The sequence below is a fragment of the Rattus rattus genome, chromosome 3 (assembly GCF_011064425.1).
Source record: "Rattus rattus isolate New Zealand chromosome 3, Rrattus_CSIRO_v1, whole genome shotgun sequence".
Lineage (NCBI taxonomy): Eukaryota > Metazoa > Chordata > Mammalia > Rodentia > Muridae > Rattus > Rattus rattus.
Genome location: NC_046156.1, coordinates 149,338,555 through 149,357,722, shown reverse-complemented (window position 1 = coordinate 149,357,722; position 19,168 = coordinate 149,338,555). Strand labels below are relative to the sequence as shown.

Below are 19,168 nucleotides of genomic sequence, written 5' to 3'. Positions count from 1 at the left end.
CCACACCACCACCACCACCACCACCACCACCGCAAAAATTAGCCACAAGACCGGTGAAGCTGAAAAGATTGTAAAACCTCCAATCTGGGTTTGCAGGTGTCCTTTTATTCTTAAATGTCTCATAGGTATAAATTGTGACAATTAAACTTGTATTTTGCTGTTGTATCTAAAAAATGTATGCCTAGCTTGACATTGACCTAAATTTTTTTTACCCTACAGAAATTACCATTTGGGGTTTTACTTAGAACTAGAAATATTCATTTGTACATATCTGTAATATAAATGTTTGCTTTTCATTCTGTTACTTCATTTTCAGCATCCATGCACCATTGTGAAGGATCCACTGTCTACATGTGGGAGTTGTCTGCTTTACCACACTGTGGCAAGGAAATGGCCTCCTAAGCAAAGAACAAATGGCTGTGGTTCCTGAGCAAGAAGCTCCTTCCTCCTTCAAGTATGTCCTAAAGCATCAATGAACGAGAACAGAAACTCTTAGGCACTGTTATATACATTTTTTTTTAAGTGTCTTAACAATGTAAACTGATGCAGACAGGCCTGTGCCTTGGTGACTGTCTACCTGAGATAAAGGCAGCAGGCAGCAGGAGGCTGATGGAGGATTAGGTGTGTATGTGTGCAGACCTATAGAACCCACTGAGGAAGCAGCTGGTCCCGGTGTCTCCCCAGTCCTGTGTGCTGGCTCAGGCGGCTGACTTCTCTCTCATCCCTCTTTGGTTACTATCTGTTCTCCACTTGTGGTCCTTGGAGGCAGACATCTTCAGTCACTTGACACATCAACTCTCCTAATCACTGTGTTTCCAATGAGTAGATATAAGATGATAACCATTTCTGAGTATTGATTTCCTTTGATGAAGACTCAACTTCACAGATTAAAGATGTCTGTGGTTCAAAGAACATTTTCCCACCACTCCTACATTAAACAGTGTATTTATAACTGGGTGGAGATGAGAAAAATGTTGAAAGCTTTTGAAAAACTTGAACTTAGAAACAGAAAAACTAGAAATGGCCCCGAAAACCAAAAGATCTCATTATCATAAAGGAGAAAACCCTTTCATTCTCAGGCATGCAGGCAATGGACATAAAGTGGTTGCTGACGTGTCTTTTATGAGCCTCCATCCCAAAGCGATGGCTCATGGCACGAGAGGTTTCAGGCCTTCCAGTAAAAATGCTCTCCACTCCCGTGCATGAGCAGGGACAGAGGTGTCCTCTGCAGCTACACTTCCCACCCACTGTCAGAGTACATGATGGGACTGCGAAGCTTCAGGTAACTTTTCCTTTCCATTATAAACACCTAGCTATTTCTAAATTTTACTAATTTCTTTTGAGGTGGGGCCTTTCTGTCACTCCAGCAATCCCCCTGCCTGTTTCACAGTAAGCTGGGGTACACATATGTTCCACAGTACCAGCCCCATACCTTTCGGAAATTAAAAGCAATCTTACATCAAAGTAAAAACACGCAACCAAAAAGAAAACGAGGCTACAACTAACATTCACTTTATTCAATTCTGTTCTCTTAACTCAGAAGGCAACAAATGACCACATAAAAAAGGGAGCATTTTTGAATATATACACATAAAATTGATCTGGGTACAGGTGTTTACTGTAATAGAAAACTGACATCCCACATCACTAAGTGTTCTAGTTCATTCCTACAACAGACATCCCTAGGCCTTAGTCATTCGTTTCCATCTAAGGTTCTATAGGACTGTCATGATTACAAAATGAGGCACTCATACAGACAGGAATGGAGACATACATATACATGTATACTGTCTTATTTTTATATTAACGCCAAAGCTATTATTGGAGAGTATCTGAAAGAAGCCCTTGCTCACGGCGGCTGTTTAAATGTTGACACAACAGCAGTAAGCTGAAACAAAACACCTGATTGACAGGGCAAATTAAGTGTGCGGAGACTGGGCAGTAAGCAAAGAATGTAAAGACCCTTCAAGGTGAGGTCTTCTGTAACACTCCAGTGGTACTATGGGTCCATCGCTCCCCTTGATAATGACTCAACAGGTAAGATCCTAGAGGATTGTTTGAACAAGAACTTTGAACATCACAATGTAGAATGAGGCATCACAGTAACGAGCCTGATATTCTCCATCCCAGAGAGGAGAGGAAGGAGCTAATTTGGAGCACCGTGACAAGTGCCAAATTCTTGCATAATGGCACTGGCTCCTGTGTCTGCAAACACAACAGGGTACAAATGTCCAATGCATATTTTGTCTTTGTCTTAAAATTTCATCGGCTCAACCTAAATTTAAGAATACAGTCTAATGAAGCATTTGTGCAACAAAAAAACAATGCACCTAATAAACTCATTGGAGGACAATAACTCTGTTCCTCGAGGGGAAGGCCTGTCTGAGAATTCACAGTAATAACAACCATACTGAATGCTGACATAAAAATGACTGCTCACATATCCTACCTCCTTCCCCCCACCAGAGAACAGGAGTGGGGGCTGGGACCACAACTATAAACATGGAACTTTAAGGCTAGCTACACACAAATTTTACATTGGCATTTTCTTTAGTTTTCATCTAAACTATTAGGAGTTTGTAGTTTAAAATCAAACCATAATTTGTTAATAATGAACAACTATACATTTCAAAGTGACCATTTGATAACTGGTCATGTAAAACTAATCCCAAGTGGTGATTTGTCTTCAAATTATCGATAATAAAGCACAAAGATCTTTCCTCGTAAGCTTCCTTGAAGACTGGGTGTTAGCCCAATTCAAAACGATGCAAAACTCTTTATCTGTAAACTTCCTGTAAAAACAGGCAGCAAATAGGAACACCTTCTGAACTGAGGGTTTTAAATGTTTATGATATTGTTGAATAAAACCTGTATGTCACCCTAGCAAATGTTATGCACAATAAATCCTCATGAGGATATTATCTTACTGAAAGCCACTAGACAAAACACAACTGTAAACCCAGGAGGAATTCCTCAGTAAGAGAGCAGAGACCTCTGCCAATAAAGGGGGCAAACTTTGGTAATCTGTACTGTTTGTGTTTGTTTTCAGCAAAACATCTAATAAGGTTCACTTAAAATTTTTAACCTTGTGGTAGATCCATAAATTCTTTAAAAATTAAAAATAAAGCCTAAATGTTATTTGCCCAATACACCACCATCCTTTTCCTCAAGAGATTAGGTTTCAAAGACATATTCCCAATGACAGGCGGCACTGCATTTTAAAAGGCTAATTCTCTGTGGAAGGACAAAGCCTGAGAATGAAGGTAGATTTGCTAGAAGACCCTTACTTCACACAAGAGAAAGGCCATCACACAATGACAGTGTAACACTGGATCCCATGGCAAGCACTGCTTCTATTTAATATAATGCTGCTTTAAAACAAAGTATCTGCTTATCACTTAGTGAATTTAAGAACGACAAAAAGACAAAATCAAAAAGAGAACAAAACCAAGAAGCATTGCTCTTAATCTTTTGTTTGGCTTTGTATTTGGAGGTGGGGGGTGAACCCTCAGACCTTTCCAACTATGGGTTTAATACTCCACGGAACTCTTTAGAGTCTATGAAAGCTTCTAGCACTATCCTTACAATACACCTTTACCATTAAACACTTGGACGATGTACAATCATCCTCATCTTTTAAACTTTAAACATGAAGCCTGGGCTAGGGGGAACCAGGCTTCCTCTGAGTATTAAATTCTCTAAAATCTCACAGCATTTCTCCAATGCAACTCTTTCCTATGTGAAGGCCAGCTCAGTCTGCTTCCTTTCAAACAAATAAAACTTGGTTTTACTTGCAGTTTATTGTAAACAAAATGCTTTAGAAGAGGGCTTTCCTGGTGCATTCACCGAGCCTCAGCTGCAGTGTGCTGCCAGCACGGCGGATGTTCTGCTCGTCCTCCCTGATGCAGTCAGCCGCACACCGCAGCCTAGGGCCTCCACCTCTCACAACGGTGGTGTTGGTGATGCTATCTATCCCCTCAGATTTCTCATGTGGCATGACACTTTTGGCCACTGCTGACAAAAAGAAAGAGCTGCGTGGAAGGGGAGGAGGCTAATAAAACTCTTCATTTGTAGTTTATCTTTCTAAGGATAGACATGCCCCTAACAAGCACAAAAACCCCAACTCCCAATGCTGATCATTAGGAATATTAAATTATCAAAATTAAAAATAATATCCTCACCTAGCACAACATACTATACAATATTACAAACACAGACACATGAAAACAATCAGGCAGTAGAAAATGTACAACAGCTTTGGTGTTACATGTAAGAATTCTCAAACACGACTGTCTGTGAGGCACTCGGTCCGTGTCCCTTACCACAGGCTCCACTGCTCAGTCGGCTGCTGGTAAGGACTGACCAGCCAAGGACAGGATGCAGTGACCTGGTGAGAACTGCTGGCAACACCATGCACTGCGCTCCGAAAGATGTCACTCACTCTTGCCTATACACTACTGCTCTGTGGCACATTTCCTGTCGAGATCACAGCAGGTCCAAAATAAAGTGACAACTAGATTTAATAAATTAATATACATTTGTTAAAGATGTACAATGCACATTCTGTTTAATCCAAGGTTTTAGGGCATCAAGGAACTCCTATTTACACATGTACAGATCTCAGACAGCAGTGATGTCGGCAGATGCAGGGAGGAGCAGTAGTGCCGGATGCGCTGCTCTCTGAATGCTGAGGACACAAGTCAAGTACATTTAACTTAAACAACGCTGAGATCACAGGAGAATCTCCAAGTGAGAAGTCCACAACAAAGGACACGAAAAGGCAAGGAGAAGCTCAAGGAGCTGAGACAAGCACTTTATTCTTGGGACGACACCGGAGGTGGCGTAGATGGGCCTTGCTTGCCAGATTTGCGCTCATAGTTCACCAGGCGCTGCCCCACAAGGTACCTAGGGTACAAAAAGAGGGACGTCACTTTCCTGTGTGCCTCACACATACATCATTCTTCAAGGGTAAATTCTTCCAGTGACACCTTGTTAACTGTATTCAGATCAGCTAACTAGCAACCTTTCAAGAGGCGGGCTACAGGAGCATCTAGCGCGAGCACAAAGAAAGGCCAGCACGTTGGAGGAAGGTCTTATGTATGGTGTGTTTTGTGGGAAGGTCCAGAGCCATATAGACTGCACAGTTGTGGGGCCTTTACTACAGTGGGGAATTAGGAGTCCTCGTCACTATAGACCCCTTGCTGACCTTGTAGGAGAGCAGATGCAGGGGCTTTCCATTTTTCATTTTGCTAGGGTTTATGCTTTACAAGTCACCTTAGTGCTGAGGTTTTGGGAAGCAGACTACAAATAGTGCAGGCAAATAGCTTGGACAGGAAAAAGCGGGACTCAAAAAACCTTTTGTTGCTCCTCTGGACAAAGGAGCAACAAGGGGCAGATTTCAGGGAGGTCAAAGGTAGCTAGCTGGTGAGACTAAATCCATGACAATCAACCAAAGAGTACTGCTAACTTGCATGCTGTGAAGAAGGGAAACAGCCAATGCAAACAGGGTGGGCTATAGCACTTAAGTATGCAGTACTGAGGCTGGAGAGCCCTCCACGAGGAGGCTGACATCCCACCACCACCACTACCACCACCACCAAGGCAAAGGGCAGCAAGCTCAGACCTGAGCACACCCGTGAAAGCACTCGCTACAGAGCTGGATGGACTGCTAAGGACACACACTCGTCTGTGTGTGATGAGCTATCAGGAACAGGGGCTGGGACCTCAGTTTACTTTTTAGTTACACAAGAATGGTAGTGTCATACCACATGATTATTTGAGAACAGGAAAGCATACAAAGCCCCATGATGAGGGCTTTGGCACATGTTAAAAGGCTCAATGCAGCTATCACTGGCTTCTTACATCTTTCCTGTCAACACATACAATCCTTAAGACATCGCTTAGCTTTTGCCAATGTCACGGTTGTGAGGCTCTCAAGTCTTCCTGCTTCTTTACCCATCATTATCCGTGTCTACTTCCTTCTCACATGACTAGTTCTTTTCTTGAACTTAACCATTCTTTACCCCACTGCTTCCCAAGAAAGCAGTGTTTTTTGAAACTGAGGATAGTACTATTTGATAGAATATACAGAGCCCAAAACATATCACATATATCAGGATTTGTCAAGAATGTGAGCAGGGCCATGTCACTGAAAAAGCAAAGAAACAAAGTACACAGACTAAGTGATGGTAATCTGCCTAAGACCCAAACTGACTCACTAACAGAAACATGATGCTGAGCTCATGTTCCACTCTTTCAAACCCTTCCCTCCTGCACCTTAGTCCATGTCCCCTTCCCTCTCTACCTCCTACAGATCAAGCTATGACAAATGGTACACACGCAGAGACAGATGACCCGTGCTAATAAGTATACTGAAATGGGAAGTAAAGAGTGGGGACCAGGAGCCTCTTTGTGACATAAAAGCAGAAAGGTGGTGACGGTAGGGAGGACAACAGAGGGGAAATAGGACAGAACAAAAATGATGCTTGAAAGTGCTGTGATGAAGCAGTATTCTGTCTGCTGATTAAAGCACGATTAGAACATAAGAGATCAGTGAACACAGACCCCTGGGGAGACAGAAAAGGGTAAGCCTAAAGAACAGGTGGGCCTCCAGAATGAAGGATGGAGGCAAGAAAAACCTTGCAGTTGTCCTCTACCAAAGCAGCAATTAAAAAACTGACACACTAAAAATCCTCCTCTTCTTCCCTTCAGGGGGACCATCCTTTATTCTCCACCTGATGGTACTTATACTTTTATTGTCAGTACATTTTTCAGAGAAGTCTTGAACAATTTAAATTTCCTTCTTGAAAGCATTCCTCTTAGGAATCCTCAGAATAAGTAAAGTGACTGGGATTCCTCTCAAACAGGGCATGCACGAACGAAGGGTGGTGCTCTTGATACTGACGTGCTATATCAAAGTAGCATGTTCCTGTAGGGGTGAGCTTTGAGGGCTCATATATGCTCAAGCACCCCTCAGTGTGCCTTTGGATCAAGATGTAGAACACTCAGCTCCTTCAAGAACACCATGTTGGCCTGCACACTCCATGCTTTCCACCATGATGATAATGGACTAAACCTCTGAACTGTAAGCCAGTCCCAATGAAATGTTTTCATTTATAAGAGTTGCTACGGTCATGGTGCCTCCTCATAGCAATGAAACCCTAAGACAAGCACAAAACCCACCACCTTAAGAGTGGCTAGATGAGCAGAATTCTAGACTTACTTGTCATTTTTAATGTGTTCATAAAGGCGCTTAAACTGGCGGACCTGGAAGGACAGGATTCCCATCAGCACAACAACCATCAATAAAAATGGATAAATCCGCCGGTGAACTAAGTTCTGCATTTCTGCAGTAACACCTGTAAAACCAAACAAAGACAATTTTATTAAAGCAATAGAAAATGGACCGATGAGCCTGTGGATTAAGAATGAGGTCTGGTCTTTCTGTCATCTTGGTACCTGTAGAGGCCTGCTGGGAAAGGCAAGTATGTCTGGAAAGCTTGGTGCAAGGCCATATTTGCTGGCCACAAGCTGGAACCAAAGAAAGCACACAACTCTTCTTAAAATTGAAGGTGTTTATGCTGAGATGAAACCAAGTTCTACTAGGCAAGAGATGTGCTTATGTGTATAAAGCAAAAAACAATAATGATTCTTGGAGGCAATCAAAAAACAAAACAAAAAACAAAAACCAGAGTGATCTGGGGAAAAGAAACTCAGGCCTGAGGAAACAGAAGCATGGATCACATTACACTTTAAAGCAACCTTCCTACAACGACCGTTGGACACAGAATCTGTGTGATGATGTACCCTTCCCAGATTTAAACTAACGGGAAGTAAACAAATGAAAGCGGATTTGTGCTCTTTTATTTATTTTTCTTTCAAAGAAGGGGGTGGGGGGTGGAGGGGCGCATCTGTCCTTTCCCTAGGAAGAGGACTAGGTGCAGCAGAGAAGCTTCTACAAATGTTCTACTAGACTCAAGTACTCCCATCTGCTTCTCTTCTGTGAAATAAGGGAGTGCAGGTAGGTGCTCCAGGAGTTTTATCAAATGCAGAGACCCTGGACTTCACATGCAGTTGGTGGTTTCATTTATGTATTTCAGCTATGTCACCGTTTCAGAAACTAAAATCCTGTGCTTATACAGAGCAGGGGACAGGTGCTTGCCTAGCCTGTGTGAGCCTTAAGTTCAATAACAAAGGCTGTGCCTATATAATGAAAGCGCTTACTAGGGATGTCAAATGGTAGCGTGCTTGGCTATATGAACAGAGTCCTGGGTGTGTGAATGCTTGGCCCATAGGAAGTGGCACTATCAGGAAGTGTGTCCTTGTTGGAGGAAGTGTCGCTGTACAGGCAGATTTTGAGGCCATTATATGCTCAAGCTACACCTAGTATAACACACAGTTTCCTGTTGCCTTCGGATCAAGATGTAGAACTCTCAGCTCCTTCCACAGCACCATGTCTGCCTGGACGCTGCCATGCTTCCTACCATGATGATAATGGAGTAAGCCTCTGAAAGTAAGCCAGCTCCAATTATGCTTTCTGTAACCTATACTGGTCTGGTATGTCTTCAACAGCAGTAAAACCCTAAGACAGCCAGCATTAGGGAGACACAGGCAGGAGGATCAGAAATGTAAGGTCATTGTCATCCACACAGCAAGTTTAAAAGCAGCTTGAGACCCTGCCTTCCCATACTTCCAGACACAGACTATCAAAAACATGCATTCAGTTTTATAACTCTCATACTTCCTTTTCAAATCTTAGCTTATATGCTTTAACTCTTCTTTCAAATAGGGGAGGCTTAAAGGCAGAGGAAGTATTTCAAGGGAAGTAAGAGACTAAGCCTCACACCCATTTAATCACTTCTTCACTGTGGTGAAAGACCCATGCACTCTGGAGCCCAGCATAGCCTGAATCTTCCCCTCCTTAAAATCTACAATTTGTGGAAGATGGTCAATCTCTAGAAACTTCGATTTCCTCATCTCTATATTGAAACTGATAAAACCTTCAAAAAGCCCTGTAAGAACAACATATAGGAGTTGGGGAAATGGGTTAGACAGTATAAGGCCTGGGCCTGACCCCTGAAATCTACACAGAAAAATCTTGGCATTATGGTCATGCTTGTAATAACATTGCTGCAGAGGCAGAAACATAAATCCTTAAGGTTCAATGGCTAGTCAGCTTTGCCTAAAAGTGAGCTCTGGGCCAATGAAACACCCTGTTTCAAAATAAGGTGGAGGTTCCTTATTGTTTCCCAAGTAATCATAGCCGAAACTGCTCTTATACACACACACACACACACACACACACGAGAGCATGAGTAATAAACTATGTAAAGTACCAAGACAGTGCCAACAGACGCTTTACTATTACTTCTATTCATTTACAACCATTACCCCTTGGTTTCCAGGGCACATGCCTTTAATCCAGCACTTTAGAGGCAGAGGTAGGCAGGAGTTTGAAGACAGTTTGGTCTACAGAGCTAGTTCCAGGTCAGCTAAAGATGCACAAAGAAATCCTGTCTTGAAAAACAAGAAACGGGGTTGGGGATTTAGCTCAGTGGTAGAGCGCTTGCCTAGCAAGCGCAAGGCCCTGGGTTCGGTCCCCCACTCCGAAAAAAAGAAAAAAGAAAAAAAAAGAAAAAAAAGAAAAAAAAAAACAAGAAACAACAAAAAGTGCCTCCTAAGAGGTACAATAAAATTTATTTTTTCCCTTTTCACTGAGACTGGATCTTGATGTGAAGCACAAACTGGTTTCAAACTTACGCTCTTCAAGCTTCAGCCTCCCGATGCTGGGATTACTAGGCATGCATCATATACCCTCACTAAGAAATTTCTAATACACACATGAACATGTATGAAAAGATTTAGGTGTGGAAATCAAATTGTAATTCTTAAGTCTACAAACCATCAATGAGAAAACTATAATATACCTCAATAAACATACTATAAAAAAGACAGGATATTCCAAACAGCCAAAATTGCCCAAAACTTTTAACTCTTTTTTTAAACTTTGTGTGTGTGTGTGTTTGTATGAATGTTCTAATGATAGTACTCTTTGAAAGGTTCACACCCAGCATTACCCACCTAATAAAGGAACCACGCCAGAAGCTATGACATACGGTATACACAGGGAGAGCAAGAGCACAGAGATCACTGGAGCTGCCAGCTTACGAATGATATAGTGAAGGTCGATGTTACGGATGCCATTTGCGTAAACCTGAAACATTGAAAAGTAATGGTTAGGGTGTGGGTCACTGAATGGTCAGCAGATAAAGGTGACTGCTACCAAGACCAACCTGAGATAGATTCCTGGGTGGGACCCACATGGTAGCAGGAGAGGACTCCCCAACTTGTCCATTGACCCTCAATGCCATGGCACTCAGGAAACCCCAATTATCTTAGAAAAAAGCTACTACATACTATTGAAGGAAAAAAAATGGATTGAAGTAGGAAACCTTGAAAATAGATAGCACTGTTGTAACAGAGTGTGCCCATTTTCTTCTCTTGGCTTCACTCCCAGCTTCTTAGAAGCCAGGATATAGTCCAGCTCAACCCATTACTCCAAGGTCTGAAGGACAAGCAGACTTACGCCTCTGAAGACATCTTCCATCTCGAACAGAGTAACCCAAATGCATGAACACTAAAGAGCAGGCAACCCAGGTTTCTCAATCAGCCTATAACTGTAATTTCTCCCTCTCATCTCACCTTGCCCTCTCCCCATCCTCACTATAAAATAGTATAACAGACAAGGGGATCCCACAAACAACAGCAAGGTTTCTTCGCTCCCAGCTACTAATAAACTCAATTTCTAGACTTCTTTGGAAGGTCAATTTCAATTGGGAGACTTTCCAATGGACGGTCTCCTATTTCTATCCTGAAGGGGTATGCTGCCACAAACACATAGTGGCCTTCTCCTGACCCCACTCTTGATCTAAGAATCAATGGCTGGAAGGTCCCAGATTACGCTGAATGATTTTCTTATGTACACTGGGCAGAGAGAACTACTTAGATCTTAACTGCCACGGACCTGCAAGACCTTACCTTTCTAGCAATTTCCTAAGAATAAAAGGGCTGAGCTATCCTTGAGTACATTTTCTAGATAACTTAAGTTTAAAGAGGAAAGTACTAAAATATCTAGTAGAGCTATATGGATAATGTTTTTTCTGAAATGAGCTATCAATTAGTGTTCAAAAGAGCAATTTACTTTTTATCAAGTTCAGCACTATGATAACCAAGTTACCTCACAGTTTCCTATCAGAGCAACCAGTCTTAAATGCTATGTAATCAGAGTATTCCTAAGCAGCCCTGCCCCATCTGTTAAATGAATAGTAACTTCCCTTTATCTAGTAGGCTTAGAAATATGAATACTAAGTCTCATCAGAATGTCTGCAGTGGAAAATGCCGAGGATCAGCTTTGCCTCCACTTTAGCCAAGGCTATAGCTATTTTAACTTACTGGCTAACCTCCGAGTCAGTTAGGAGTGACTGACAAAAACGGGAAACCAGAACAAACACTGAGCACTTGACACCCCTGGCATTGGAGGTTTTAGGTGGACTGAAAGCAACATGCAGGAAAGCACTCGATCCTTCCTGCCCCTTTACAGAAAAAGAAGGTACAGAAGGTGGCTAACTCGCCTAACTGGGTACTAAGAAGGGCAAAGGCCAGCTACAGACAACTTGACCCTTTGTAGGTCTACCTAGAAAGAACCAGAGAAAACAACATTGATAAAGCTCGTTATGTAGTCCCCAGGCCTTCTAAAGCAGGGTCTCACATGGCCCAGCTGTCCCTGAACTAGCTGTACAGCTGAGGGTGACTTTGAATACATGAGCCCCCTGCCTCCACATCTTGAATGCTGCAATTGAAGGAACTTTTTCTTTTGTCTTTTAAGTTTCTTAAGAACTTGTTAATGTTTCTTAAAAATATTCTATCAGCTAGAATTCAAAGCTACTTCATTAATAATTACTCAATCTAAAGACAAACTATTTTAACAGCCACAATATAAGAAAACAAAACTGCCTCCTTGGTTTAAAAGGAGAAGGAGGCTAGGCATTGTGTCACAGGCCTTTAATCCCAACACTCTGGAGCAGCAAGAGGCAGACAGATCTCCAAGTTTAAGGGCAGCCTGCTGTACAGAGTAAGTTCCAGGACAGCCAGGACTACACAGAGAAACCCAGCCTCAAAACCCCCTTCCTTCCTCTATCCTCCCCAAAAAAGTAAAGAGAGGCCAGCAAAAGTTGATCAAATAGGTAAAAGCACTTACTGTGCAACCCTGACAACCTATTTAATCCCCAAAACTCACAGTGGAAGGAGAAAACCAACTCCCAGAAATTGTCCTTACATAGGTGCACTACACACACACACACACACACACACACACACACACACACACACACACACACACACACACTTACACTTTAATAAAAAAAAAAAGCTGTATATGCACGCTAATGATAATAGAGCTCAGAAAAGCACAAACATAAAAACAAAAATTCCATTAGCTAAATCCAACCATGATCCATTTCAAAGTATCTTTCCATGGAATTGGCTTCTTACCTGTTCAATGACAGTCTTCAACCACCACTGAGGACCCATAAGTGTTATAGCTGCGATGATTTTGGCATGCAGAACTCCCAGCGCCCAGTCCTATGGTTAGAGGAAACCATGAGTGCTTAACACATCTTCACTGGCCTCAAAGGTAAGCCTAACAAAAAGCTGTTTAGTTTTGGAACAGAAGCTGCCCAGGACTGGTAACACTTAGCTAAGCTACTGATAGCCGCTAGCTTCTGGGAGACAGTCAATTCTCTTTAAGAGCTCTATCATTGATGGGTAAAAGCCACACATCCTAAAGTACATGGGCAGCTCATATTTGATGGATTAAAAAGATCTCCACCCCCAGAGGCCATAAAGGTTAGGGCTAGTTAGGGAAGGCGAATGAATCTTCAGAGAGTGGGGAGAAGGAATGAATATGATCAAAATACATTGTACAAACTCTCAAAGAACTAATAAAAATGAGGAGATTAATATGTAAAAGCTCAAGTTGAACAAATAGTCTTTTATCTTTTAGAAATCTCCATTATTTTCTCAAGAAAGTAGACAAGTCTGGGCATTAATGGAGACCCCATTAAGGAAATAAAGTAAATGCTATTCTTTAACCAGCTATGCTTGCTGCTTGTCCTGTGTTACTACTATGGCCTGAGATAACTTAGGTTGCAAAAAGACATTTCTGACCTACAGAAATTATTCCAAAGGCTTGTGTTCAAGCTCAGGCATTTGTGGTTTTCCTGAGGTGTTACCAGATCCAGACTATTTTCTATTCCCACTACCTCTGAAACCATATTAGTAGTAGTTGGTAGTGGAACACTGCCTCCAAACCCTCTCCTTCAGCTGGCCAGCAACCACCCTGCCCCTCCATCCCATGGAGACATTTTAAACAATGTACATCAAACCCTACAAGTACCAGTCCCTGCTTAGAACCCTAAGTCCTTACCATGGCACAAAATACTCCTTTACATTTTTTTAATTTCATTATTTTTTTAGGGAGATGGGGAGCAAGTGCATCCCACAGCATATGCACGCACAGTCAAGACACCTGGGGATCAGTTCACCCATGTGAGTCCTGGATAGAAAGCTCAGCAAAGGGCAACATTCTGACCATAAAGTATTCCAAGAAAGGAATTTGTGTGGCTTTTATATCTTTAAAACAAGAGTAAAAGAAATCACTTCAACACCTTTACAAGGGTTCCTAGAATAAAAAAAAAAAAAAATCTTCCTAAAACAACTGTGTAAAAACATACTCAAAAATATTTTTTCTGGGGCTAGAGAGATGGCTCAGTGGTTAAGAGCACTGACTACTCTTCTAGAGGTCCTGAGTTCGATTCCCAGCAACCACATGGTGGCTCCCAACCATCAGTAATGGGATCAGATTCCCTCTTCTGGTGTGTCTGAAGACAGTTACAGGGTACTCATATACATAAAATAAATAAATAAATAAATCTTTTAAAAAAATATTTTTTCTGATCCCACATCATTAGCAATAATCACAAGAGTAACATACACATTTACCTGCCAAGGGTAGAAAAGGGGAGTCTGATCAAGAGGGACCCTCAGAGGAGCAACAATAACCAGCTCAAACAGGAGCCCCAGGAGCAGTGGGACAACCCCAGCCAGCAGCACAGCAACTATCAAAGTCTTCATTATCTAGTAGGAACAAGACACAGAATCATTACAGAGACCCTGCTTCTCGACAAACTGGATTCCACTGTCAGGCTTGTTTTCCTCTTTGACCTGATTCCCAACAAATTTTTATGTTGCATATTTCAGTGGAATTTCCTTTAATGCATATGGGCACATATGGGAGTGTGCCTGCACTGGTGCTCATGTGTATACATGCACATGAAGGCCAGAGGACACTGTCACCCCCTCCTTTGACAAAGACTCTCACTGGCACAGAACTCCTCTATTAGACTAGACTGTTCAGCCAGCGAACCCCAGGAGCCTCCTTTTCTACCTCTTCCTCACTGAGATTACAAGGATACATTGCACACCCAGCATAACTGTTATGTGGATTTGGGAACTGAATCTTGGTCTCCAGCTTTCAGCAAGAGCTTGACAAGCTGAGCCATCCAACCCCATGAAGTGATCTCAACTGAACGCACAAGCTGTAACAAAACCTAACATTACTCCAGACTGTTCTACAAAAGACTTTTCCCCCAAAATCTTATTTACTGTTATATACAGTTAACAAAATGACTATGATGTTTTCCTCCAAATATCATTCTCAGTACCTGACTTTTATCTTCCTGCAAAAACACTGATTTGCCAAAACACTGGTCCCATGGCAACCAAACTCATGATTTGTGAGTCTGGTAAACTGGTAGTTAATCCTAACTTCAGTTAAAGTAATTCATCAAGCCAATCAGAATAGGTTTTTTCTTCTTAATCAAGAAATGTTGCCTATCCATTTAATACATTAGCAGCTACAGCTAATGTGTTCACAATGCAGCTTTAAAATTTGGATTAAGTAGCAAAATAAGAATAAACTGCTACAAAGTAAAAGAAGCTATAAAATACTCAACAATGAAATCAGTCTTTAAAATGACCTTGGGTTCTGGTGACCTCTTTTTACGGTGGCTTCAGTACTCTTACATATGACCAAACATGGTATTGGTGGAACATATACTACCTTTTTACATGTCATTTGTGAAGACAGGATAAATTTTCAAATGAAACTAAACTTAGCTGTTCTCTATATTTTAAATATAGGTAAATGGCTCATTATGCTATTGACTAAATAACAACTTAACCCCCTCTACTCATAATCTACAATAAATCTCTCACTACAGACATAAATGTTATCACCGCATAGTTGTACAATGATGGAAAAGTAGAATTTGCTAGTCTGATTAGAACAAACTACATATACATGACTATTACCAAGTTAACACGTGGTACCAAATAGTATGTGCAAATAATAAGTTTAAAATATTGAAAATGGTTTCAGCATAAATATAAATGTATAAAGTCCAAGAGAAAACAAAATATAAAGTCAGATTCAAAATGCAGAGCTGATTACCTAAATGACTAGGCAGAGAAGTGCCCTACCATATTTACTAGCCCAGCCAATGGTGTGCACAGGAATTCATTCCACACTCAGAAAGGGACACTCTGTGTGAAATCAGGATTTTTGAGAATAACTTCCCTAACTTGTGCATTCCCATCTCCAAAAGCATTTTCCGTAATTCTTAGTTACTTCATGAGATTAGATAGCAGCTCACTCTTCTGTTGGCTCTTAAGTGTACCTGGGTACTTCTAGAACTATGATTCAAGTAAAATGGAAAGTTACCATCTTAAAGGAATATGCCTTCTGATAAAAAGATAACTCTCCTGAAAACTGGTAACACAGTAAGAAAACCAATGGGAAATAGCTGTTCAAGTGTTTACTACTGTCAGTAAGATCAAACTCTTGTTACAGAAACCTACCATGAGGGACCACTCTTTGACCTTCTGGAAAATCACTCTCCGCCCCTGGGGCATCCAGGCCACCAGCACCGTCACAGCCCTTATGGTTAGCCAACACACATAGAGACCACAAGCAGCTGTGTACAGCTCATGGATTTTGGCAGTCCCCGTCCAAAATGACATTAACCAACGGCCAGCAAATACTGAAAATAGAAAGGCTGACAAATGAGACATGTGGCTAGATAAAAAGAACTGTAATCTTGACATTCTATAAATATTTTCACATCAGAATAAACAAAAACAACCAACAACCCTTTAGGAAATAGAATTACTTGATTAAGAAACATCCAAAACACAGAGAGTCAATGAGCTGATGGTCTCAGAATATGCACCCTGATCAGCCAGGCCATTTACTAATTTATTCTGGCCTGGGATGCTATGAGCATTAGTGCTTTTGTTACTTTTTATTACCAATTAAAATTATTATGCTAAGAGGATAATGATACAAGTTTTCTATTATTTGTGCTACTGATATTTTATCTAGAAACATTACAAACTTGGGTTTTCTCCCAAATGATCCATTAGCACAGAAAAATAAACTTTTTAAAATAAAGTAGACGCAATAATATTCCAAAACATAGCATCAAAGAATATTATATAAACTTTCTTTTAAAAAATTAACACCAACACAGAACAGTAAGATACAAACTTGAGATCTTCCTAATGATCGCCAGTTTTGAGCTTTTGGTTTTTTTTTTTTTTTTTTTTTTTTTTTTTTTTTTTTTTTTTTTTTTCCTTTTTTTTTTTTTCGGAGCTGGGGACGAACCCATGGCCTTACGGTTGCTAGGCAAGCGCTCTACCACTGAGCTAAATCCCCAACCCATGAGCTTTTGTTTTGAGACAGGATTTCATACTGTAGTCCAGGGTGATGTCAAACACAAAAAGTGATTCTCCTGCCCTCAAAGACTGAGTGCTGGTTCTCAAGTGTGAGTCACAGTGCAGCTCTGGTGCAACCACACAGTTAATGTGCAGCAGATGTTTTTTTAAAACTTTCTTTACATAACTCATTCTCAACGAGGCTTGAGAGATGAGTAAGTCTCTACTGTTCAATTTGTTCTGGACTGTTCTCCTAATTGTTGTGTCTGAATACCTAGATAGAGGGTCAGTATGCTAAGCATTTCCCATCTATCCTGTCGTTCATTCTCCAATGGTTAATATCTCATCCAACATAAATACAACCTCCATTTGAAAGACTAAAGGGATGGGCGCGGCAGTGCATGCCATTAATCCTGGTACTTGCAAGGCAGGAACAGGTGTATCTCTGAGTTCCAGGCCTACCTGGTCTAGAATGAGTTCCAGGACAGCTGGAACAGAGAAATCCTGTCTGGGGGGGGTGGGGGGGGAGAGAAGGAAAGAAGGAAGGGAGGAAGGGAGGGAGGAGGGAGGGAGGGAGGGAGGGAGGGAGGGAGGGAAAGAGAAGAAGGAAGAGAAGGAATGAAGGAAGGAAAAAGGAAGAGAAAGAAGAAGAGAGGAGGAGGAGGAGGAAGAAGAGGAGGAAGAGGAAGAGGAAGAGAAAGAGGAAGAGGAAGAGGAAGAGGAGAAAGGCTCAGCCATAGGCCTTGCTTGACCCATCAGTTACATAGTATGGAGATTTTTGAATGCATGTCTACAAGATTAAGCTCATGGTTCTGCCTAATGCAGTCAAGCATTACAAGCCATATGACAAACAGACCTCTTATCAACTTACAAAATAGTGAATTTATCAAAATAGCTCTTTTAAAGACAAATAAAAACTGGACCGGGAGTGAAGTCAACCATTTGTGAACCCTGAGGTTCAATCCACAAGAGGATAAATATATTCCATGAATTAAGTAAATGTGCAAATTAATTCTAAGACACCAAAATCACCACTGACACCTGTAAAAAGTGTTTAGTGCTCTATATAAATGTCTATAGTTTGCCTCTGAGATTTTAGATGTTTTACATTTAATATCCTATTTCCATTCCCTCTCTCCCCATTGTTTTACCTCTCCCATCCTTTCTCTCTCTCTTCTTCCCCCTTCTCTCTATTTTTCAGAGGGAAGATGGGTTCATAAATTATGTTGTAGCTAAGAGGTAATCTGTAGGAGGAAGCAGAAGCAGGCCTCATTAGCTTCAAATGTGCCCCACCAAATCTCTTCTATGAACCTAAATTATTCTTCGACTATGCTAGAATAGATTTAATGGAAATGTTTAACAGTGTTCAATGATATTGAATTGTTCACATTACTAGATGAAAGCTTAAAAACTAGTTTTTGTTTTTTGTTTTTTTTTTTGAGACATGGCTTTTTTGCGTATCCCTTCCTGTCCCAGAATTCACTCTGTAGACCAGGCTGGCTTCACACTCAGAGATCCTCCTGCTTCTGCCTTCGAAGGCTGAGATTAAAGTATGTGCCATCACTGCCCAGATTTTATTGATTTTTTTTAAAATTCTGATAAAAACATGGAAAAGGAACATGAAAACTATGCTCACACTGAAGCTAGGTAGCTAGCCAGCTATGGTTTGAAAAGGACAAGGAGCTTAAACTTAAAGCAGTCTTACAAGGTCAGAAGTCTAAGTGCTTAACAAGAGGACTTCCATATCACATATCCCAATTCCCCATGCTCAGAAATCATTGAGAAAGAGGGAGAAGAAAGTGTCAACCACACCAAACTGGAGCAAGGCACACGCAAACTCACAGCAGCTGTATTTACTGGCACATAATGCAACAGGATCAAGCTGATCGACTTCCCATTTGGATAGGAAGGAGCTCATGAGCCCTATCGCGACCCTAACGTGGGGACTATGGACAGCTACCAGGGAAGAATCTCTTTCCTTTAAGGGCTGTAGACCCTGGTAGGTTGACAAGAGTCTTAGAGCAGCGGTTCTCAACCTTCCTAGGGTTGCCACCCTTTGATACAGGTTCCTCATGTTATGCTGACCCCCAACCATGGTTAGTTCATTGCTACTTCATAACTGTGATTTTGTTACTGTTATGAACTGTAACTAAATATCTGTTGTGTGATCTCTAAAGGGGTTGTGACCTATGGGTTGAGAACTGCAGGCCTTGTAGAAGGAAGGCCTCATCCGGTAGTTCAAAGGCAATACCAACTGAGCTAGATCAGTTATTAAACTTAAAAAAAGAAAAAGAAGAAAAGAAAAGAGGAAAAGAAAAAAAAGCAAAAGGAAAGAAAT

General features: G+C 41.3%; 1 protein-coding gene across 2 annotated transcripts in view; it reads right to left on the bottom strand.

The window, feature by feature from the left end:
• Positions 1-1,496: 1,496 nt before the first annotated feature.
• Positions 1,497-19,168, bottom strand: part of Marchf6 (membrane associated ring-CH-type finger 6) — a 70,873-nt gene continuing 53,201 nt past the window's right edge. Inside the window, exons 21-26 of one of the 2 annotated variants that reach the window (XM_032898672.1) lie at positions 15,976-16,172; positions 14,059-14,193; positions 12,550-12,639; positions 10,081-10,213; positions 7,223-7,358; positions 1,497-4,905 (exon numbers count right to left, since the gene is read on the bottom strand). In XM_032898672.1, the coding sequence (XP_032754563.1) occupies positions 4,815-4,905; positions 7,223-7,358; positions 10,081-10,213; positions 12,550-12,639; positions 14,059-14,193; positions 15,976-16,172 (782 nt within the window). In that variant the 3' untranslated portion in view covers positions 1,497-4,814. The remainder of the gene's footprint in view (positions 4,906-7,222; positions 7,359-10,080; positions 10,214-12,549; positions 12,640-14,058; positions 14,194-15,975; positions 16,173-19,168) is intronic. The other variant, XM_032898673.1, reaches the window with a different exon arrangement.